The sequence below is a fragment of the Panthera uncia genome, assembly GCF_023721935.1.
Source record: "Panthera uncia isolate 11264 chromosome A1 unlocalized genomic scaffold, Puncia_PCG_1.0 HiC_scaffold_17, whole genome shotgun sequence".
Classification (NCBI taxonomy): Eukaryota; Metazoa; Chordata; class Mammalia; order Carnivora; family Felidae; genus Panthera; species Panthera uncia.
The window spans coordinates 44,583,301-44,609,377 of NW_026057577.1; the positions used below are offsets into that span (position 1 = coordinate 44,583,301).

Below are 26,077 nucleotides of genomic sequence, written 5' to 3' on the forward strand. Positions count from 1 at the left end.
CGTCAGGGATCGGGAGAGAGACACTCATGTGGGAGGAGAGGAACTTCCATGACAGCAACAACATGCCAAACATCCCATTATGTAAAATTATGTTATAAAAAGATGCATGGAAGAATGGCCACCAAAATGTGAGTAGTAGTTACCTTAGGGTGATATGGTTCCAGGTGACTGTTCAAAAGTCATTTGAATTATTTACAATGAGCATGTATATTTATGGAACTAGAAAGAAGCAATACAGTTATTTGTGGCTTAGAGGAAGACTTCTTTTTAAATTAAAAAAGAAATTCCAATTTTAATGATAATTTAGCTGTCACTGGACAGTTAAGAAAACAATACCCACACAAAACAGTCGCATTTTAAAAGTTTCATCAACAGAGACACAGAAGTACTCAGGATTGATGGTCATCCTTCCTCATCACTGCTGCTCCATGCATCTTCAAATGCTGGATTTAACTGTGATTTGGTTGTAGGCTAAAAAAGGGAAGGAAAAGGAAAATTTGATTGTCTTACCTCATAATTTTAAGCTCACAATAGTTATGAAATACATCAAATGAAAAGCAATTACAGTATTTTGAAAGTAAATAAAATAAATTGTTCATTTAAAATAAAATACAACGTATGTGGGCATTATGAACCAAATTTGTGTCTTCTTCTGCAGCTTTTACATTTGCTACAAGAAACACCCCACATACAATGTAAGGCAATGTAGCTTCATTTTAAATAGGCCAGAATTTATCCAAATTATCTGTGTTTCCTTCAAAGTAGTCACCTTACAAACATATACATAAATGCATTTATGTATATACCATGATGCTGCTATGTTTCTGCACGTCTTTGGAATTATGTGAAGAAGACAGCACATTAACATCCATGTTAATGGATGCTAAGAATGGACTCAGGTCTACAGTCTGACCTGATAGCCTAAGATATTAATGTTGGCAACTTTTTATTATTTAAGTGGACTTGACTTTATAAATAAGCAAATATCCATATAAGGGGAATAAGATGTTCATCAAACTAAGTAACACCATCTTTGGTCCGAAGACCAAAGTTATTAAGTAGTGAGGTTTGTTTGTTTGTTTGTTTGTTTAGATAGCTGGTAAAGTAGTTCAGAAGTATATAAAAAATGTGTCAAAAATGGTAACATATTTGTCATTAGCATATAGGTTTTCCAGGGAGTTTTCAAGGTAACATGCATTTGGATGGTGTTTATTTAAAACAACAAAACAGGGGTGCCTAGGTGGCTCAGTTGGTTAAGCATCTGACTCTTGATTTTGGCTCAGATCATGAGCTCATGGTTTGTGAGACGGAGCCATGAGTAGGGCTCTGCTGACAGTGCGGAGCATGCTTGGGATTCTCTCTCTTTCTCCCTCTCTCTCTGTACCTCCCCCACTTGTGCTTGCTCTTTCTCTCTCATTCAAAATAAATATATATATAAAAAATAAAACAACAAAACATCACAGTATTCTTATAAGTTTAGAGTTGTACCTAATAAAAGTAATCAGCAATTAGAGGAATATTAATTATCTGTGACATTTCAAATCAATTCACTTTCTGAGGAAAGTTTTTGTTTTTGTTTTTATTTTTTTTAATGTTTGTTTATTTTTGAGAGAGAGTGAGCAGGGGAGGGGTGGAGAGAGAGGGAGACACAGAATCTGAAGCAGGCTCCAGGCTCCAAGGTATCAGCACAGAGACTGATGCGGGGCTCGAACTCACGAACCGTGAGATCATGACCTGAGCCAAACTTGGACGCTTGACTGAGCAACACAGGTGCCCCATGAAGAAAGTTTTTGAATAGCAAACTTCCTATTCTGGGGCAAATGACTCAAGGGCTTTAAGAAGGTCTCATTTTTTTGAGTATCTGGGTATTATGAACCAAATTTGTGTCTTATTCTGCAGCTTTTACATTTGCTACAAGTGTGTTCAGACCCCAAACCCAATAATGTATTAGCACCAAGGCTACTCTTAAATAATTTGAGATAGTGCCTTGTACAACATACAGCAATGTTTTATGTTAAGAGCAACCCCTAACTGTGTCTAAGCATGCTCATCACCTTTTTGATATGATGACTTAGAATCTTATAATTTAAACAATGATAACAGTAGAAAAGTGAGCATTTCCAGTAAACTCCCCAAGTATCAGTCAGGATAGTTAGAAAATGACATATTAATTTAAGTATTCTTTATGGCTGTTAAAGCTATAGATCAGAATCTATTACTAAACCTAATGTTTGCTATTGTCACCATTATTAAACCTTATGTTGGCTATCATCACTTAGTTGTATAAACAAAATTCCATTATATCTCAAATGTCCAGATAAAAAAACTATTGCCAAACCTCAGCTATCTATCAACAGTCCACTGATATGCAGTCAATGATTGTACCACAATGAAGTCTGTTCATTTATTTTTTCATACAAATGTTCACTGAATTTCCTATCTTCCTAGGTTTATAATTTAACTATTAAGTTAGGTTGTTTAGTGAGTGTTAATTTAAAGATGTATATCTCTTAACTATAGAGAACAAACTGATGGTTAACAGAGGAGAGGTAGATGCAGGGATGGGTGAAGTAGGTGAAGGGGATTAAAAGTACACTTATCATGATGAGCAATGAGCAATATATAGAATTGTTGAATCACTATGTTGTACACCTGAAACTAACATAACACTGTATGTTAACTATACTGGAACTAAAATTTAAAAAATAAAGATGTATTGTCCTTGGGGGTTAGGTGATTTCTTCTCCCCTACTCTAACTTTAGAAGTCTTTAACTCTGCCTTAGATATGGCCCCAAAATGTCCCTTAGTGGATAAGCCACACAAAGGTCATGCCTCCTAACTCTACTATGGAAGCCCAAGATATAACTTATTAGATATTTAAATTTCATTTGAAGACTCAAGAGAGATGAAAAATTACATTTTATTGTAAGTTATTGTTATTACAGTGAACAAAGAAGCGAAAATAATTATGTGAAAATTGAAATACTGATCAATTTTGATAAATACTGTACTAATACACAAATACTATAAATTTTACTGTTTATAGTAGTAAAGGATAATATAAATGCATTACAGTACTATCATTACAGTTACATTTTATTGCTAGAAACATCACCAATAAGACACACTTGTAATTAAAAGCTATAGTAGAAATGTTGTATATAGATATGGTACCCATATTATTGTTTGCGACTCACAGATGCAGTATACCTACCATCTATTATTTAAGCTTTCTCTATAACATCTGCTAGTGGACATCCTTTCCATGCTTGAACATATCCCCCTCAACCTCACCAGGATGCCTGCTCTACTGACAGATCGTTGTAAATGTTATGGAGATAGAAAACCATGATTTAGAGTGGATCTAGTCCAGGTCCAAATAATGGGAAAGGAGAAGAAAACCAAACCTTACATCTACCCCATATACACCTTGATATATAATAAATTTCTTATTGGTCATTACTGGAAATCCTCTACAGACAGAGTACAGGGCTGTCTATGTCAGCAAGTGATTTTATAGTCACCCCTGAAAAACAGGACTTTGAACTATGTAAGTCCACTTATATGCAGATTTTTTTGGATAAATACAGTACAGTATTGTTCTGTTTTTTTAGTTTATTTTGAGACAGTGCATGGGAGGGGCAGAGAAGGAGAGCGAGCAAGAGAGAGAGAGAGTTCCAAGCAGGCTCTGCACTGTCAGTGTGGAGCCCAATGTGGGATTCAAACTCATGAACCGTGAGATCATGACCTGAGCTAAATCAAGAGTCAGATGCTCAACCGACTAAGCCACCCAGGTGCCTCATAAAGTACAATATTGTAAATGTATTTTCTCTTCCTTATGATTTTCTTAAAAGCATTTTATTTTCTCTAGCTTACTTTATTGTAAAAATACAGTTTATTATACATATACAAAATACATGCTAACTGACCGTTTTATGTTATGGGTAAGGCTTCTGATCAACAGTTGTCTATTAGTAGATAAGCTATGAAGGACTCAAAAGTTACATAAGGATTTTTAATTGCATGGGGGTGTGTGTCAGTATCTGAATCCCCCTGATTGTTTAGGGTCAACTGTATATATCTACAAAGTGGTAAATAAAACATCTATGTACTGTGTGACTATCAAAATAAAGTAAGATTCTTTAAAAAAATTTTTTTAAATGTTTATTTCTTTTCGATAGAGAGAGATAGAGTGTGAGCAGGGGAAGGGCAGATAGAGAAGGAGAGACACAAAATCCAAAGCAGGCTCCAGGTTCTGAGTTTATAGCACAGAACCCCACCCGGGGCTTGAACTCACTGTGAGATCATGACCTAAGCTGAACTTGGATGCTTAACCAACTGAGCTACCCAGGCACCCCAAAATACAAAATCAATGTACAGAAATCAGTTGCATTTCTATATACCAATAATGAAATAACAGAGAAATCAAGAAATTGATCCCATTTACAATTGTACCAAGAACCATAAAATACCTAGGAATAAACCTAACCAAAGATATAAAAGATATGTATGCTGAAAACTGTGGAAAACCTATGAAAGAAACTGAATACACAAAGATATGGAAAAACATTCCAAGATCATGGATTGGAAGAACAAATATTGTTAAAATGTCAATACTACCCAAAGCAATCTACACATTCAATGCAATCCCAATCAAAATTGCACCGGCATTCTTCTCAAAGCTAGAACAAACAATTCTAAAATTTGTATGGAACCAGAGAAGACCCTGAATAGCCATAGTAATGTTGAAAAAAAAAACCAAAATGGGAGGCATCACAATCCCAGACTTTACCCTCTAGTACAAAGCTGTAATCATCAAGACAGTATGGTATTGGCACAAAAACACATAGACCAATGGAATAGAATAGAGAACCGAGAATTGGACCCACAAATGTATGGCCAACTAATCTTTGACAAAGCAGGAAAGAATACCCAATGGAAAAAAGACAGTCTCTTTAACAAATGGTGCTGGGAGAACTGGACAGCAACATGCAGAAGAGAAATTGGACCACTTTCTTACACCATGCACAAAAATAAACTCAAAATGGATGAAAGACCTAAATGTGAGACGAAACCACCAAAACCCTAGAGAAGAAAACAGGCAACAACCTCTTTGACCTCAGCTGCAGCAATTTCTTGCTCAACACGTCTTCAAAAGCAAGGGAAATAAAAGCAAAAATGAACTATTGGGACCTCATCAAGACGAAAAGCTTCTGCACTGCAAAGGAAACAATTAACAAAACTAAAAGGCAACGGATGGAATGGGAGAAAATATTTGCAAGTGACGTAGCAGATAAAGGGCTAGTACCCAAAATCTATAAAGAATTTACCAAACTCAACACCCGAAAAAACAAATAATCCAGTGAAGAAATGGGCAGGAGACATGAATAGACACTTTTCCAAAGAAGACATCCAGATGGCAAACAGACATATGAAAAGATACTCAACATCACTCATCATCAGGGAAATTCAAATCAAAACCACATTGAGATACCACCTCATACCGGTCAGGGGGTGAAAATTAACAACTCAGGAAACAACAGATGTTGGCTAGGATGTGGAGAAAGGCTAACCCTCTTGCACTTTTGGTGTGAATGCAAACTGGTGCAGCTGCACTGGAAAAGAATATGAAGGATCCTCAAAAAATTAAAAATAGATCTACCCTATGACCTAGCAATAGTACTACCAGGAATTTATCCAAAGGACACAGGAGTGCTGATTCACAGGGGCAGATGTACCCCAGTGTTTATAGCAGCACTTTCAACAATAGCCAAATTATGGAAAGAGCCCAAATGTGCATCAACCGATGAATGGATAAAGAAGACGTGGTTTATATATACAATGGAATGAATACTACTTGGCAATGAGAAAGAATGAAATCGTGCCATTTGCAACAATGTGGATGGAACTAGAGGGTATTATGCTAAGTGAAATAAGTCAGTCAAAGAAAGAAATAGATCATATGTTTTCACTCATATGTGGAACTTGAGAAACTTAACAGAAGACCTTCGGGGAAGGGGAAAAAATAGTTACAGAGAGGAAGGAAGGTAAACCATAAGAGACTCTTAAATACAGAGAACAAACTGAGGGTTGATGGAGTGGGGGGTAAGGAGAGGGGAAAATGCGTAATGGGCACTGAGGAGGGCATTTGTTGGGATGAGCACTGGATGTTGTATGGAAGTGATGAATTACGGGAATCTACTCCCAAAACCAAGAACACACTGTATGCACTGTATGTTAGCTAACTTGACAATAAATTACATTAAAAAAATAAATAAATAAGCAAACAAACAAACAAACTTAAAAAAATAAAGTATGATTCTTGATGAGAGGTCAGATTTAAACTATAATGTAGCCACCTTATAGATCTTAGGCAGGGAAAAATGGTTAGGAGTTTCAGGAAAAGAGGGCAAAAGGAAGGCAGAGTACTCAGAATATAAAAAAACCACCTGCCACTTAAATAATACATTAATCTATGCTTAAGATCATAAAACCTGTCTCTATTACCCAATGCCCTCCTCCTCTATTTTGGATATCAGAAGAAATACCTCTAAGGGATTATATGTTGGTTGATAGGGAAATAAATCTAATCTCAAGGGTGGATTTGAAAGGAAACTGAAGAACAATCTGCTTCATGATTCTGGTGTTTGGTGATACCATAAACCTGTTCCTGATCCACAATGGATGGCAGAACAGGGATTCAATCCCAGTTACCAGTATTATTATTAGTTTACCTAAAACTGAAGACTAAGTGAGTGTGTGTGTACGTATGTGTGTCTGTGTTCTGTTTTGAAGCATATTACTGCACATTTCTTGGAAACTGCAGCATCATTTATTTGATAGCTGAGATACAAACACTTAAAAATATGAGTTAAATAGTAAATACACATGTGAGGAGTAGGGTTTGGTGAAGATGGACTTCTCTTCTGGGATCTGCATCATGATCACAGTCATGTGCTACCTACATTCACAGGAATCTTTTGAACTAAAGTTTTGTGAAAATAATCTTAGCACATACCATTTTATGAAAATGATGTCTACCTTAAAGCGTATAAACAGATTTTAAAAGACAAGGTTTTATTGCTCTAAAACTTAAATATAAGGCTAACTTGTTTTTCGGGCATCTCTATTTGCTTTCCTACTTCAGTTTAATTTCCTATATGCAAAAATCCTTCTAGATGAGGAGTTCAAACTATCACTACAACTACATAGTAAGAAATAAATAAGCCACCAGAGGCAAAGACTACCTTCATAAATTAAGCAATTTAGTTTTCTTCTAATATCCTTTCTCCGTATGTAAGTCATAGATTTAATTTATTTTTATTGTTTTCATTTGGTAAATGATTGTTATACTTCCTAACATAGGCTGTAGTGTTTTAACTTGGATTTAATGTACACAGTAATTCCCAAACAGCAGGACACAGCAATTAAATAATGCAATATAAATGGCTATACCAAAGTATTTGGCCATATAAGCTTGCTACAGAAGAGCATCCAGTCATTTAAAAGCAGCTGTACACTAAAACTAATCAAAGCCATAATAAACCAAATTAGACATGTGGTGAAATCTGACAATATCCATACAGCATTTGGCCAGGTGCTTGAAGATTCATCTTGCGTTTTTCTTCTCTTTCATTTGGATTAGGGCCAAAAGAAAATAATTCACCGGCTTTCCACTGCAGTAAACCAAAGCAGTTGCAAATTTAGGTATGAAATATATTTTTTCAATAGCTGCTAAATGGCATCAACTACCCCCATAAAAACTCATTTCCATGTGATTTGGAGAGTCATGTTTTCATAAAGGAACTAAATATATGAAAGATATTTTCAGAATTTTAAACTTGCTCTATCAATAACTTTCATCTCCATTTAGGATGCTTTGTTTTTATACTATGACTTGGTAAGATTAAGTCAAGGTGTTTCTAACTGAATTATTTATATTTTCAACTTTAAAACATTATATACGTAAATGTTGGTTTTAGATATCTGACTTCTTGTATCCTAAAACTTAAGATAAACAGGGATGATTAACAGTGCTTAGTAAAAGAATCTTTGGTGGGAAAGATATCACTTTTGGACAGCGTAATACAGAGTAAAAAAAATACAGAAGCTACTACCTAAGACCAGGGAGCATGTCCTATTCATCTTTGTTTACATACTGCATTTTTTAAAAGTTAATTAATTTATTTAGAGAAAGAGAGAGCATGCACATGTGTATGCACACAAGCGGGGGAGGGGCTTATGTGACATAGGGGTTGAAGTGAACACAGAAAAATCCCAAGCAGATTCCACACCATCGGTGCAGAGCATGATGCGGGGCTTCAACTCACGAACTGTGAGATCATGACCTGAGCCAAGATCAAGAGTTGGAGGCTTAATCGACTGTGCCATCTAGGCATCCCTACCTACTACATTTTATTCCCATGATCATAGGTCATATTTATACCAATTTATACTACTAACAGACTGCTCTTAGGAGTGTAAGTTGGTAAAATTTGAGAGTGTGAATAAAGAGGCTTAAAAATGTTGTATACGGTAACTCAAGAGATAAAGTCTACTTCTAGGAATTTAACCAAATAAGCAATCAGAAATATAAACAATTTATGAACAGATATTTACCTTGATTTGTTTATAATTATTAAAAGAAATGTATCCTAACATGTAAATATTTAAGTAAATTGTGATATATAGATGAAAGCATGCTATATTATTAAAAAAAATTTACAAAGAGTTATTAATGACATGGAAAAAAGACTCATTATTGAGTGAAGTAGAATGCCAAGTCCTATGTCCAAGTATATTAACTATGTTTAAAAAAAAACACATATGCATAGGGAAAAAAAAACAATGAAATAAATAAAAGTTTTAATAGTAATTCAATTTTAGAAATTTATGTCATTCTTTCAATATTTTTCTGGATTTTCCAAATGTGTTATAACAGGCAAATTATTTTCAGTCTGAAAACAGCAAGAAATACCTTAAAAGTCTCTCTCATATGAACCAAATTAATAAAACTACTTCCTGTATGATTTACAAGTCACTGTATAAGTTGTATAAATATGACTTACCTCATCATTATCAGGAACTGGTTCATATAAGGATGGAACCCAAGCAAGTATATTGCAGTCTCTGCTACCACTATAAAGTTCCTATAACACAGAAAGGAAACGTGATTGTGGGTCAATTTAAAGCTGGTGCCAATCTGAAATGAACTAGGTCATTTAAATAATTAATTCTTACGTTAGACCAATTAGATTAATTGTATTTCTACTCCCCAAAGAAAGTGAGCTGATGCCCTTTGTTTGCTTACTTAAGATGCAGTAAAGCCGTGTTCTGTATTTTAAAATATTGTTAGGATATGTCAGAGCTTGCTAATGTGAAAATTTCACAAAAAGATTCAACAACCTAGTGGTTTTTATCAATCATAGTATTCATTTATTTCAAGTGTCAGAGTAGAAAGAGGAAAAAAAAATGGAATTAAGAGTTTGTCCTTCTCTGCTAACAAATGAATTTTAATAAGGACATCAATAAAGAAACCGTGTGAGTTTCTAGCTAATAGGCCAGAAGTTCACAAAAAATATTATTTAGCTCACTATTTAGCTGCCTAACTAGCTACTGTTCAACAGAAGAGCTTTAAGAACCATATGCCATGCTTATTGAGAAGTTTCTTTTATAAGGGAAAGCTTGGGCTGATGCACAGTCTGTCAATGTCTTTATGAATATGCTGTTTACACACGCCTGAACGATGTTCATTCCCTTCCCCAAAAGAACTTAAAGAATGGGGCGTCTGGGTGGCTCAGTGGGTTAAGCATCCGACTTTGGCTCAGGTCATTACCTCATGGTTCATGAGTTTGAGCTCCATGTTGGGATCTGTGCTCACAGCTCAGAGCCTGGAGCCTGCTTCTGATTCTGTGTCTCCCTCTCTCTATGCCCCTCCCCTTCTCATGCTTTCTCTCACTCAAAAATAAATAAAAACATTAAAAAAAATTTAAGAACTTAAGGAATGTCATATTGCTAGTACTAAAAACATTCCTATGGGGCAGTGAAATAGATACTCTCATATGAAGATGGTATAAATTGGCATGATCTTTTTGGAGAAGGGAATCTCAATACATGACAAAAGTTTTTGTATGCATTTCTAAATTTTTTTTAACATTTATTTATTTTTGAGAGACAGAGAGAGACAGAGCACAAGGAGAAGAGGGAGACACAGAATCCAAAGCAGGGTCCAGCTCCGAGCTGTCAGCACAGAGCCCGACGCAGGGCTTGAACTCACAAACTGCGAGATCATGACCTGAGATGAAGTCGGTCGCTTAACTGACTGAGCCACCCGGGTGCCCCTGTATGTGTTTCTAAGAAGTCATGCCAAAGACATGCATGAAACCCAAGGATATTAGCAGTATTATATTTAAATAACAAAATATGGAAATAAATGTCCAAGAGTAGGGTAACGGTTTATATATAAATTTATGTTGCATTCATAAGATGGGATATTATATAACCATTACATTTGCTTTTATTTATTTTTTTTTAATTTACATCCAAATTAGTTAGCATATAGTGCAAGAATGATTTCAGGAGTAGATTCCTTAGTGCCCCTTACCCATTTAGCCCATCCCCCCTTCCACAACCCCTCCAGTAGCCCTTGGTTTGTTCTCCATATTTATGAGTGTCTTCTGTTTTGTCCCCCTCCCTGTTTTTATATTATTTTTGTTTCCCTTCCCTTATGTTAATTCGTCTTGTCTCTTAAAGTCCTCATATGAGTGAAGTCATATGATATTTGTCTTTCTCTGACTGACTAATTTCACTTAGCATAATACCCTCCAGTTCCATCCACGTAGTTGCAAATGGCAAGATTTCATTCTTTTTGATTGCTGAGTAATACTCCATTGTATGTGTGTATAAATATATATATATATATATATATACACACACACACACACACATATATATATATATATATATATATATATATATATATATATACACCACATCTTCTTTATCCATTCATTCATCGATGGACATTTGGGCCCTTTCCATACTTTGGCTATTGTTGATAGTGCTACTATAAACACTGGGTGCATGTGTCCCTCCGAAACAACACACCTGTATCCCGTGGATAAATACCTAGTAGTGCAATTGCTGGGTCATAGGGTAGTTCTATTTTTAGTTTTTTGAGGAACCTCCATACTGTTTTCCTGAGTGGCTGCACCAGCTTGCATTCCCACCAACAATGCAAAAGAGATCCTCTTTCTCTGCATCCTCACCAACATCTGTTGTTGCCTGAGTTGTTAATGTTAGCCATTCTGACAGGTGTCAGGTGGTATCTCATTGTGGTTTCCATTTGTATTTCCCTGATGATGAGTGATGTTGAGCATTTTTTCATGTGTTGGTTGGCCATCTGGATGTCTTCTTTGGAGAAGTGTCTATTCATGTCTTTTGCCCATTTCTTCACTGGATTATTTGTTTTTTGGGTGTTAAATTTGATAAGTTCTTTACAGATTTTGGATACTAACCCTTTATCTGATACGTCATTTGCAAATATCTTCTCCCATTCTGTCGGTTGCCTTTTAGTTTTGCTGATTGTTTCCTTCACTGTGCAGAAGCTTTTTATTTTGATGAGGTCCCAGTAGTTCATTTTTGCTTTTGTTTCCCTTACCTCCGGAGACAAGAGGCAAGAAGTTGAGTAAGTTGAGTAAGAAGTTGCTGTGGCCAAGATCAAAGAAGCTTTTGCCTGCTTTCTCCTCGAGGATTTTGATGGCTTCCTGTCTTACATTGAGGTCTTTCATCCATTTTGAGTTTATTTTTGTGAATGGTGTAAGAAAGTGGTCCAGGTTCATTCTTCTGCATGTCACTGTCCAGTTCTCCCAGCATCACTTGCTGAAGAGACTGTCTTTATTCCACTGGATATTCTTTCCTGCTTTGTCAAAGATTAGTTGGCCATAGGTATCTGGGTCCATTTCTGGGTTCTCTGTTCTGTTCTATTGATCTGAGTGTCTGTTCTTGTGCCAGTACCATACTGTCTTGATGATTACAACTTTGTAGTATAGCTTGAAGTCCGGGATTGTGATGCCTCCTGCTTTGGTTTTCTTTTTCAAGATTGCTTTGGCTATTCAAGGTCTTTTCTGGTTCCATACAAATTTTAGGATTGTTTGTTCTAGCTGTGTGAAGAATGCGGGTGTTATTTTGATAGGGATTGCATTGAATGCTTTGGGTAGTATTGACATTTTAACAATATTTGTTCTTCCTCCATTACATTTGCTTTTTAAGAACATTTAACAACATGGGCAAATATTCAGTATCAACAGGCAAAAGGAGGATATAAACTAAAGAGTCATAGTGTGAGGGAAGAAAACTAGATGGACCTTCCACCAGGTATGCTTTGATTTTTCATTGAAGTAACCCTGAAAAAAATTTTAAAAAGGGAACGGTGGTGGAAGAAGTCCTATCCCAATTATACAAACATTTCTAATAGTAAACTTTTTTCCTGCTCTGCTGGTGCAATTATTTATTTTTTTATTATTTTTCATCTCAAAAACTATTTGAAGCATGATACAATTAATATTTTTCTAAAAAAAAGAGGAAAGTTTCTAGATAAAAGGAAAATAAGATAATAAAATTATTTATAGGAAATATAAATATAAAAATATTAAAGTAAATTAGATTTAGCTGTACATTATCAAACTTCCCAAAGGGAACAAAATTCTATAGACTGCATTGTTAAATCTAGAATATATAGTTACACTAATTGTGGATGATGCAAAGATATTTTCAAATGTTCAGTGCCCTTGATCAATTTAATTTCCTGAGAAGGCAAGATACACACACACACACACACACACACACACACACACACACACACATATCTCTAAGGTAACTTGGTCAGATAAGTTTACAAGGCAATATGTGGTTAAGTATTGCCACACTGGTACAAAGGAAATTCTGTAGATGTTCAAAGAAGAGAGCTTACAAGAGATAGCACTTAGAATGACTAATAAAGACTTTAATTAAATGGAAAAAATTTGAAATACTGAAGTTTTGGGGATAAGTGTAGGTATTCATTTGGGAAATTAGATTAAAAAAAAAAAAACTCAACATGTGAGACTAACTTGACAACCAGTCCTGTCAATCCTCAATAGTTGAGTATGTATTTCCTTTGAATAAAGAGATTCTCCTATACAATTACAATGTATCCAGCAAAATATAAAAATTCACCATGTATTACTGCCAGCTAATTCTTAGACTCCTTTCAAGTTTCACCAATTGTCTGAATAAATGTCCTTTATAGCAGAAGGGTCCACATTAAAATCACAGGCTAGACTTGGTTGTGATGTCTCCTAACTTTCCTTCAGTCTGGAATAGTTCTTCACTCTTCCCATTGGCTTTCCTGGCATTGACAAATTTGAAGATACACACCAGTTATTTTGTGGAATGTCCTTCAAATTTTCTTGTTTCCTCATGCTTAAATTCAGGTGATGCAGCTTTGTCAGTACTATCACAGAAGGAATATCATGTAACTGGGTTACTAATTTTGATTAATTAAGGTAATATATGTCAGGCTTCTTCAAGATAAAAGTACACATTTTACCTTTGCAATTAATATTTTGCAGGGAGGTATTCTGGGACTATGGCAATATCCCACTCCTCATTAGACTTCCAATTTATTAGTTTACTTACTTATACCTGAATGGATTCATGGATTCCTATTTTAGTCAATGGGTAAAATCCATTATTATCATTATCTATTTTGATGTTACATATATCTTGTTAGATTTTTATATTTATGATAGAATTACTATAAATATCAATTTTGTCTTCAGATAGTACATTCTGTATAATATTTACTTTGGAAAAGGGTTCTGCTGCTAAATAGATGCAAAGTATTATCCTATTTTATTTTTGAGACTTATAATTATTTTCCTTTTCAAAAATCATAATAGATATGATGGGATAAGAGTTGGAAGCTTTCTGATATGCTGTAATGATTCAAATAGGAGTGCGCAACGCCTAGAGAAATGGTACTAGGAGGCAACTTGCCTCAGGTTCCTGGGTGTCCCAGATTGTCTCAGCTATTCCAGGAACTGGTGGGCATCGGTATCTTGGCACATTTCTAGTCCATTATAGGCACACCTGTTAAGAAGTTCTGATTTGGCGGAAAGCAATAATTTATAGTCAGGATACCCAGTTTAAAATCTTAGCTGTATCTCTATGTGGCTCTGCACAAGAACAGAGGTATAGTATTCTAAGTATTTCTTTGAATAGATAACCATGCTCTATGAATAATTACTTGCAGCTTGGGGCAAGTCTTGTCACTTCTCTGGTGTTTTAGTCTTCTCTCAGAAGTAAAACTAAATTAGAGCAGCACTAAAAGGCTGACAAAAGCCAAAGTATGGAAACAGTCCAAATTTCCATCAGCAAATGAATGGATAAAGAAGATGTGGTGTATATATATATATATGTACATTATATATATATATATATATATATATATATATAATGGAGTATTACTTGGAAATCAAAAAGAATGAAATCTCGCCATTTGCAACAATGCGAATGGAACTAGAGGGTATTATAAAAAGTGAAATAAGTCAGAGAAAGACAAATATCATATGGCTTCACTCATATGAGGAATTTAAGATATAAAACAGATGAACATTAGGGAAGGGAAGCAAAAAGAATATAAAAACAGGGACGGAGACAAAACATAAGAGACTCTTAAATACAGAGAACAAACAGGGTTGCTGGAGGGGCTGTAGGTGGAGGGAATGGGCTAAATGGGTAAGGGACATTAAGGTAGACACTTGTTGGGATGAGCACTGGGTGTTATACATTGGGGATGAATCACTGGAATCTACTCCTGAAAACATTGCAATATATGCTAACTAACTTTGATGTAAATTAAAAATAAAAAAATAAAAAAGTAAAAATATTTAACTCTTACATCAGGATACTGACAAATCAGAAGAGATAATAGCCATAGAGTGAGAGCAGGGTCCTGAAGGTCCCTGTTAGTTGCTGGGCTGAGGTATAATCTAGGAGGCCTCAGGAGAGGGGGTGAAGCTAGAGGCCACCTAGGGGGCTTGGTGCAACAGCTCTTTAACAAACAGTAAGATATGTATTTGAATATTTTAATACTGGCTACTGGCATACTGATGTGTGCTGGCTGAAAAATAAGCACTGTGTCAGACACAAATTAAGTAATGAATAAACGATTAAGAGCTTTACCAGGTGATAAAATCCTTCCTAGCTCTAATAATCCATAATGTTCATTATATCAGTATTTAATTCTCATGAGCCTCATTTTCTTTACCTACAAAATAGGGAAAATACCAATATTCTTGCTCTATAAGAGACTCATTTAAAGGAACACAGGAGGTAATCTGCGCAAATATTCTCTGAAAAAAATAACCTGATTCCTTGGTAAGATGAAAGAAAAAGGTCAGGATGTTAAAACAAACATCCATAGGTTTTTAAGCATAGGTATTTAAGAAATTATGTAAATTGCATCAACTCAAAAGCAATCTGACTAGCCCCCGGCAGAAAATAAAAGAAAATCTGAGACAGATTCACATATACATAAATCAAGATACAAAAACTATATTTTGCGATTAGACACGTGTATTACAGCTTTTCCCAAAAGACTGCCTGTAAGACATTATTTTAATTTGCTAGAGATTTTCATCTGCCAAATAAATGGAGCCCATATGCAGAAGAAAAGACTTATTTCAGTCAAGTTGCACAATATTATATTGACTCATACAAATATCCCATACTATCTAAAAATTTATCCTATATTATCCTCTATTACATAAACCCTAGCTCAAATGTGGATTAAAAGTATAATTCCTCAGACTGAAATCACAATTTACTCTTTTATATACAACTAGCCTAGCAAGCTAGCTAACTGAACATTTTAAATTCCCTTAAGTAACATTCTTACCTGGAAATGAGACTGAAATACACAGCAGTCAACACTTTTATAATGTCCCTTAAGCATAGTTATCTGTTCTCCTGAGTAAATTGTATAAACAGCAATGGTGCTACCATATGGCACGAAAACAAATTCTGAACTGCAGCCATCGGAGACAGTGAATTTCAATGCTTTTCTACTGTCATTACAAACTTTTCCATAGTTTACCTGTAGGATGTAAAATCATAGCATTACTCATTTCTTAAATCTGAATTAAAAAGACAACCAAAGACTAGAAGAAATATTTACTTAAAATATTATAACATACAACAGAAAGGGCTGTATTAAATCTAAAGAAAATGATCAATGTCCTAATAGAAACAAGGGCCAATGACATAAATGTACATTTCACATAAGAGGAAAATACAAATAGTAAAAAAAAATCCACAAAATCAAATGTTAAGCCAGAACAGAAATAAAATGCAAATTAAGGCAACCTTGAATAATCATTTTATGATTTAACAAACATTTCCAGAAACCATGAACTAGGGGTGCCTGGGTGGCTGAGTTAGTTGAGCGTCGGACTTTGGCTCAGGTCATGACTTGCGATCTGTGAGTTTCAGCCCCACTTTGGGCTCTGTGCTGACAGCTCAGAGCCTGGAGCCTGCTTCGGATTCTGTATCTCCCTCTCTCTCTGCCCCTCCTCTGCTCATGCTCTGTCTCCCTCTCTCTCAAAAAATGAATATACATTAAAAAATTAAAAAAAAAAAAAAGAAACCACAAAATACTGCATACTGTTACAAGTGAGATAAACATGTTGGTGGCACTGTAATTAGGCTATTTCTTCTAAAAGGCCAAACGATTTATTATGCAACAAAATACAAAATGTTCTTTATGGGGGGTGGGGTGGGGAATCACCTTTTTATTTTAAAACATTTTTTTAACGTTTTATTTATTTTTGAGAGAGAGAGAGAGCGAGCAGGGGAAGGGTAGAGAGAGAGAGAGCAGGAAAGGGGCAGAGAAAGAGTGAGACAGAGGATCCGAAACAGGCTCCGTGCAAATAGCAGAAGGCCCGATGTGGGGCTTAAACCCAGAAACTGTGAGATCATGACTTGAACCGAAGTCTCACACTTAATTGACTGAGCCACCCAGGTGCCCCTATTTCAAAACATTTTTAATTGTGGTGAAGTACATACAGCATAAAATTTGCCATCTTAACCATGTTTAAGTGTACAGTTAAGTGACATTACATTCACATTCTTGTGCAACCATCATCATCAATCCCTAGAACTCTCATCTTGCAAAACTGAAATTCTGTACCCATTAAGCAAGAAAGATATTCTTACCATTTGACCAAGAAACTACTCCTGGGAATTTATCTTAGGGAAATAATTAAACAGCAAAAACCTATATGCCCAGAGGAATTCAAGGCAGCATTATCTAGAATGGCAAAAATAACTAAAAATAGATGTAAATCCCTAATAATGTTATAACAAACCTTCAGTTTATATAGTAATTAAAAACCATAATTATGAAAAATATGCCGGAAATAAGGATAAAACTCATGTGTAAAAAAAGCAGAGAACACAGTGTGTATACAACTGCAACTCTATATAAATAATTATGGATTTAGGACAAAAATTAAAATTCTGCAACTATATGCCAAAGGTGCAAACCCAACAACATCCGCATCTCCTCAGCAATTGGAAATGCGAACTTTCAGCTCCTATCCCAATCCTACTGTACTAGAATCCTCATGTTAACAAGATCCCTGGGTGACCTATAGGCTCATCAAAATGTGAGAAGCTTTGGGCTAAAGAAATTGATAGTCAGGGGGCACCTGGGTGGCTCAGTCAGTTAAGTGTCCGAATTCGGCCTGGATCATGATCTCATGGTTCGTGAGTTCAAGCCCCACATCGGGCTCTGTGCTGACAGCTTGGAGCCTGGAGCCTGCTTCAGATTCTGTGTCTCCCTCTCTCCTTGCCTCTCCCCCATACACTCACTCGCTCTCACTCTCTCTCTCAAAAATAAATAAAAAATAAACATTAAAAAAAAAAAGAAATTGATAGGTTTACTTCCTGCTGATAATTTAGATTTAGCAGTTTAGGGTAGGTATAAAATGAGTAGCTAATCATTTGAGAATTATGAGCATGAAGATCACCTATGTCTCCCTTTCCTATAGTTAATACTAGGGTTTAGACAGGCAGTAATTTACCTTTTTCTCTTTTCAGAAAGGTTAGTTGGGAGTGTGTGTGTGTGTGTGTGTGTGTGTGTGTGCGTGTGTGTGTGTGTATACTTCTATATTAACAAGTACTGAGGTCCAAATGGACATGTGCTGATAATATGTGGATACCACACTTGCCTCACCCACCCTTCAGGTTCACATGTGACAGAGATGAGCATACGCCTTCAGCTATCCCACCACAGCAGTGGCAAAATGAAACATTAGAATATTAAACTTATAGTCTGGAGACTTGGGTTGTAGAAACCCACTCCATTACCCAACCCCCTGTCACCTTTTCTTTTTCTCTCTCTCTCTCCTTTTTTTCTTTTTTTGCCCATTATGAGTAATGATAATGAATGATTATAATGATAATGAATGATTATAATGGAGGCTAATGAATGATTTAGCCTCCAAGTTTCATTACTCTAATCTGTTAAATAGAAATAACATCAATTTACCAGAGTTACTGTGAAAAACCAGATGAAATAACACATATGAGAACACCTAGAACATAAAGGTATCCAGTAAGCCCCTAGATTTATTAATTCCTATATATATTTAAAAGTACAACATTCTCTCATTTGTGTCTTTGATCATATAGGTGCAACGGTTCATAGAATATAGTGTCATTCTACAAATAGTCGCATGTATAGAAGGAGTGTGGGGAAAAAAAAAACACACATCTTCTCAACTACAAACTCTCTGTTCCTGCTAGAAAAATTCTGAACTGCTTGACTGTGATGACCTTATTCACATTCATCAGATGACCTACCTAACTATATTCCTTCTCAAATATGAACTGGGAAGTGATGAATGAGGTACAAAGATTGAACCAGCTCTCTGACACCTCTTTCTTCTTAGGTGTCCCCATTCCAAACCATTCTGCAACTTACTATCCCATCAATCTTCATAACTCACTGCTACGGTCAAATCACTTGTGGACTAAAAATTATCAATATTTTGATACATATTTTGATGATAATTTGGAATTACCAAATTTTCAATACCTGTGGAATAAAGTTCTAATAACAGGTTAAGGAAAGGAGGAATCTATCATTTACTATTGCTTACTACGTGTCATACATTATTCTAGGTGACTGTCTAAAGTTCCCATTTTATGACTATGTATGCTTACTATAAAAAGCAATGTTTGATAAATAGCATGATGTCTATTATTATGAAAGTACTGTAGAGGAAGAGGCTACTTTTGGCTATGATGTGTTAAAGGTGATACATACAGACTTTGAAAAGATTTTGATAGGGGAGGATGATATGGGACTTTGGACAGGCTGATGGCAAATCCAATTCCCTATCTTATGAATCCCTTTTATTGTTCCAGGAAACATACATCTGGTCACTAAATGAATACCTGTAGTGATACAGACTCCATCACAAGGCAGCTCATTTTATTATTAAACAATGATCAGCATAATCATAATAATGATAGGTAACATTTACTGAACATCAACATTTGCTGTAAATATCAAAGTGCTAAATGTTTTACATGTGTTATTTCATTTAATACTCAAAACAATACTATGAGATAGTCAGCATCTCATAGGTCTTTGGGCCAGCAAATGACAGAATCAGAAAGTGAATCTAGACTACACTAATCAAAAACCACTATGCCACAATGTTTTAAATTATTTTTCCTTCATTCCATTAAGTGATGATCACAATGCATTCTAATATAAGTGAGCACTGGGTACTTGAAGACATCTAAGCAAGACTAGAGGAGTTAAGGAGAAGTTGTGCCTGAGATGAACCCTGAAATCTGAGAAACAGGACAGGAAGGAGAACAGTATTCCAAAGCAAGGTCTGGAGTTTGTACAGCAGAATGGAAAAGCAAGAGAGCAAGGTATTTTTTAAGACCTCTAAGTAGTTCAGTATGGACAGAGAAAAAAAATGGGAAAGTGGCAAGATATAAAGCTGGTGAGTTAGCAGATACAACTTATGAAGGCTTTGTGTGCAACAGGCAAAAGCATTCGGTTTTAATAACCTGTAAGCACTGAGGAAACAATGAAAGACTTCCACTGGGAGATAAATTTGGGACAAGTTAGAATGTTAGAGTAATTAAATGGAGTAATCATGAGGGCCCAGAGTGAGGCAGGAAGGGAAGACAGATATGAAAAAAAATGAAGAAGGAAGAACTAAGGGGATGTCTAATTGATTTAATAGGTGGGATAAAGAGCAGGGAAGAATAAAGGATAGATTCCCAGTTTTAGACATTGGTATTAGTGAATGATAATACCACTATCTAAAACATTCAACACAGGAATAGCTACTATAAATTTTTTGTTCTTTTGCTGTGCCAAAAGCTGTCTCTCTGTAAATTTTCCCTATAAGTATTTGTTACGTTCTCTAAGGCAATGGTTTCCAGAGTACAGTTCACACACCTCAAGAAGCCTGCAAAATAATCCATTAAGGTATTAGAAGAAAACATGAGAATTTCGATTTTTAATCTCATTTTTATTAAAAATAAGAAATTAATCTTTAATTAATAAACCTAGGTTCACGATAGTATTTGTACAGAAGATATAAGTAATAATATATCTACTTGAAGCATGCACTTATATATCTTTTTAAAATTAAAAAAATTTTTTTCCAATGTTTATTTGGTTTTGAGAGATAGAGAGCATGAGTGGGGAGGGGCAAATGGAGAGGGAGACACAGAATCTGAAGCAGGCTCCAGGTTCTGAGCTGTCAGCATACCTTAACCAACTGAGCCACCCAGGTGCCCCTGTCTTTTTAAAATTTAATTTTTTAAAAAATATTTTAAGTAAAAATTTCTTCACTTTCTCAGAATCCTTATACATTTAATACTGCTTATAATTTATCACAAGAATTATTTCCCAAAAATGTTACTCACAGCTGGATTGAAAGAGTGGAAAATGTGACAATGTGGTTTTTATATATCACATTACAAAACAAAAGCAGCAAAAGCTATTGAGGTAGGTCCAGAGCCGTTAGTCACAATGGGGAAGAGGATGAAAAGTATTTCTGAAGAAGTAGAGTATCTAATCCCCAAATCAAAAGTAAAGAAAATTACTCAAAAGACCACATTAAAAAATAAGCTTCAGGGGCACCAAGGTGGCTTAGTCAGTTAAGCTTCCAACTCATGCTTCTGGCTCAGGTCTCATGGTTCTTGAATTTGTGCCCTGAGTCAGGCTCTATGCTCACAGTATGGAGCCTGCTTAGGATTCTCTCTCTCTCCCTCTCTCTGTGCCCCTTCCCTGCTCTTTCTCTCTCAAAATAAATAAATAAACTTTAAAAAAATAAAAATTAAAAATAAGCTTCAGAATTTTCTGAAGAAAACAAATGTATTTACAACCTTAAGGTTAGGAGTAGATTAAATAAACTTTTCTTATTTAACTTATGTCTTTTATCTTGATACTCATTTTTAAGATTTAGAAGTATCTACTGAAGAGCAAAAGGATAATGGAGATGTAAAAGATGAATCCCTCTTAAGAACAAAAGGGAAGCAAAAGAAAAAACAAAGATTTACCTAAAAGATAAAAAATACAGATTCAAAGGGGCACACAAACTCCAATGTTTATAGCACCATTATTAACAATAGCCAAACCATGGAGAAAGCTCAAATTGACTTTCCATTGACTGATAAATGGATAAAGATGTGGTACACACACACACACACACACACACACACACACACACACACACACAGACAATGAAATATTAGTCATCAAAAAGAATGAAATCTTGCCATTTGCAATAACATAGATGGAGCTAGAATGTCCTAAGCTAAGCAAAATAAGTCACTCAGAGAAAGACAAATACCACATGATTTCACTCATATGTGGAATTTAAGAAACAAAATAGATATGAGGAGAGGTGGGAGGAACAGGAGAGAGAAACAAACCATAAGAGACTCTTAACAATTGAGAAAAAAATGAAAGTTGATGGAGGAAGGTGAGTGGGAGATAGACTAGATGGGTGATGGGTACTAAGGAGGGGACTTGTTATGATGAGCACTGGGTGTTGTATGTAAGTGATGAATTATTGAATTCATAAAAGCATACAATGGGTGAAGAGGTTATACCATTAAGAGTACTATCAAAGTACGTCAATGGTACAAATTCTATTGTTGCCAATGGACACAATCCATATATATCTTTTCAAAACTAACAAGGGTCCTAATAAGGCAATATGATACAATAAAAATAGTTATTTATGGTATACCTACTATTTAACAGGTACAGTACTACTTTTGACATTCTTTTAGTATCCCTAAAATTATTGTTTAGGTACATAATAACCCCTCTTTACAAGATGGAGACACTGAAACTCTTACCATAGTCCTTCATAATGTCACCTTAAACAAACTGACTAATGTCCCAAATTACTAAATAGCAGGACTAAAACTGGTTTCCAATTCTGTCGGACCATGTTTAAATATTTGAAAACAGCATGTTTCCTCTGAGAATTGCTTTTCCTGGGATCAATGTCCCCAGTCGTCCTCTGAAGGTGAGTTTCTGGACTACTCTAGTCATCTTTTACTTACATCAAGTCAATTTTAAAATGTATTACATTCTAAACACACTATTCATGAAATGGACTTGCTAGCAAAAACCTATAAGGTCTGAGTATCATCTTCAAGGAGAGAAAATGGAATAAAATCATATTAACAATTTTTATATATATACTCAATACCATTTATACTTATCACATTCACCTTTGATGCACATGCCAACCTACCTTTCCAAAGTGACCCTATCACTTCTTCACTCAAAGGCTTTTAGTGGCTTTCTATTTCACCCAGAGAAAAAGCCTAAGCCCTTACAAAGGCCTCTAAGCCTATATCATCTGGTGCCTGTTTCTTCTGTTCCTCATCTCCTATTGTTCTCCTCCTTGCTTCCTCTATTTCAACACAAGAGCCTCTTAGATGTTCCCTGGGTATCCCAAGCATGCTTCTGCCTCACAGTCTTTGTATTTTCTTCCTTCCGCAGCCTGGAATGCTCTCCTTTCCAGATATCTGATGGCAAATTCCTTCATTTCCTTCAGGCCAAATGTCATCATCTTCTGAGAGAGACATACTCTGACTGCCCTGTGTAAAACTGCAACTCCAACCTCCCAATACTTTCTATGCTACTTGCCTTGCTTTGCTTTGCTTTTCTTCGTAGCACTTGCTACAGCTAAAATATATTTTATCCATCCACCTATTTATTGAGTGATGGTTAGATGTCTGTCTTCCTCTCCCTAGAATTAAAATTCCTTGAGGATAGGACTCTCCTATGTTTTGTCTGCTGCTGTATAATACTGCCTGGAAAAGAAGTACTTAATATTTATTAAACAAATGAATAAACTGAGAAAAGAAAGGTGTGACCTGATTAGAAACATGGTACCAGTATAATGAATGGAAGATTTTAAATTAAAGTTTGCAATGCCTGAGTTTCTAGTCTGAGATATGATGCAGAAGCAGAAGTACTTCCTAAAGCACATGAGAGATTAGCAATCTAGTGTAAACAATTTTGATCTTATAGTTAAATTATAATTTAGTAATAAAAGTGGTACCTAGAGTATCTGAAAGAGAATTAGTTAGAAAGGATGATTAAATAAAGAAATATGGAATGGGGCACCTGGCTGGCTCAGTTGGAAGAGCATGTGATTCTTGATCTTGGGGTCTTGAGTTTGAGCCCCATGTTGGGTGTAAAGATTACTTAAATTAATAAATGAAATTAAAAACAAAAAAAAGAAAAGAAAGCAATATGATTAATACCAATACCTACCTTAAAGCATTAGATAAATGCTTTAAAGGGTTTCGTAATTCATTGTTGCAATAGGAGTGGAACCTAGAGTCAAGTTCTGTTGTTTTTTAGCTGTTTTAACTCACACTAGTTATGTATCCATTTATGTCTCATTTTCTCATGTGTAAAATGGGAATTTTAACAGTAACTACTTTCATAATATTGATGTGATGATTAAATAAGACCCTATATGCTTCAGCACATATATTAAATGTTAATTTTTATTAGCACAGTATCTGACATATAAGCTCTTAATAAATATTACCTACTACTATTACCACCAAATAACAAACTTATTAGCTTATTCTCAAAGTTAATAAACCACAGGGATACCTGGTAAGACGCATAATATAAATTTTAAAAAACTATTAGAAATTAAATACCAAGTAAGAATCTAGGACATTTAAAATACATTTATTCTAATATTAAAGTACTATATGTTCTGGTACTATAACATTCATTTTAGGCTGTGTTTACAAGTCATATATAGTATAAAATTAGACTATTTAATCTTATAAGTTTAATTTATATCAATTGTTCTCAATCTTTTCTTCTCCAACATACCTGAGAGTTATGGCACACTCCCATTATGCACAGTGGCTCAGTAGAGCAGTAATTCTCCACTAAATGGGGAGAATGTGGTGGGAGGGTAGTAGGGCGGGTTGTCTTGTGTTATTAGTTCACGTAATGGAAAAATATAAAAAGAAAACTGTGATTCAGAGATAAGAAAAGAGTTAAATCTACAGAAGAACATTAAGTGTATGTCACAGATCCATTTTTTCAATTTGTATTCAAAAGGTTGGAGATACTTAAAATCTCTTACTAGTGTGTTTTCTCCATTGGAACTATTCCAGAGTCTCATTCGATTATCCGTACCAACAGTAAGGAGGTGAAGCCCATCACTTGTAAAACATAAGCCATTAACTTTCCCATTATGAGCAGTGTTTGCTGCAATGAAAAATACAATTCAGTTAATCAGTTCTTGTATTCAGGACACACTTAATGCTTCATGATACAGTTATTTAAACATATTAATATAGGACAACTCTCTGAATTGCTTAAAATATACAAGTTGATTATGTTTCAAATTATTCATCCCTGTGGATTATTTGAATACAATAAGCTATATAAATTAGAACCACAAAAATAGAGAAAAACAGGAAAACCAAAAAGGAAAATATATATTGCCAAATATAATTATATTGCCAAATATAATTTTTCTTAAGAAAGTAAGCTGTGCTATCAAACTCAATTAAATGCATAGCCTGACATTAAAATTTTATTTTATTTTTTAATTTTTTTAATGTTTATTTGCTTTTGAGAGAGACAGAGACAGAATGCGAGTGGGTTAGGGGCAGAGAGAGAGGGAGACAGAGAATCCGAAGCAGGCTTCAGGCTCTGAGATGTCAGCACAGAGCCTGATGCGGGGCTCGAACTCACAAACCGTGAGATCATGACCTGAGCCAAAGTCGGACGCTCAACCGACTGAGCCACCCAGGCGCCCCCTGACATTAAAATTTTAAATTAAACACTTTTCAAATTTCTTTTATACTAATTCTATTTTTAATCTAAAAATCACTCCATGGACTATTAAAAATCAATAATACTAGTATTTACAATTAAAAATACTTTTTTTTAAAAAAAATGTTTATTTTTGAGAGAGAGAGAAAGAGAAAGCGCAAACAGGGAGGGCAGAGAGAGGGAGACACAGAATCCAAAGCAGGCTCCAGGCTGTGAGCTGTCAGCACAGAGCCCGACATGGGGCTCAAACTCATGAGGGGTGAAATCATGACCTGAGCCAAAGTGGGACATTCAACTGACTGAGTGAGCTAGGCACCCCCGAGTTTTTTTTTTTAATGTTTATTTATTTTTGAGAGAGAGAGAAAGAGAGAGCACAAGCAGGGGAGGAGCAGAGAGAGAGGGAGACACAAAATCCAAAGCAGGCTCCAGGCTCTGAGTTGTCAGTACAGAGCCTGATGTAGGGCTCGAACTCATGAACCATGAGATCATGACCTGAGCCAAAGTCGGACGCTTAACCGATTGAGCCACCCAGGTGCCCCTAAAAAAACAAAAAACTTTAATAGGGAAAGAATACCTCTTCTAGTTTCAACCAAAATTTGTATTGCTGTCAAAATGATCAACTTTGAGAAAGCATAATTCTCAATAGCTTAATTTAA

General features: G+C 35.3%; 1 protein-coding gene across 5 annotated transcripts in view; it reads right to left on the reverse strand.

The window, feature by feature from the left end:
• Positions 1–272: 272 nt before the first annotated feature.
• The window catches only part of ERCC8 (ERCC excision repair 8, CSA ubiquitin ligase complex subunit), a 62,347-nt gene continuing 36,542 nt past the window's right edge, over positions 273–26,077 (reverse strand). For all 5 annotated transcript variants that reach the window (XM_049648551.1, XM_049648550.1, XM_049648554.1 and 2 more), the window contains 4 exons: positions 24,724–24,848; positions 15,942–16,139; positions 9,070–9,150; positions 273–471 (listed from right to left, as the gene is read on the reverse strand). In XM_049648551.1, the coding sequence (XP_049504508.1) occupies positions 403–471; positions 9,070–9,150; positions 15,942–16,139; positions 24,724–24,848 (473 nt within the window). In that variant the 3' untranslated portion in view covers positions 273–402. The remainder of the gene's footprint in view (positions 472–9,069; positions 9,151–15,941; positions 16,140–24,723; positions 24,849–26,077) is intronic.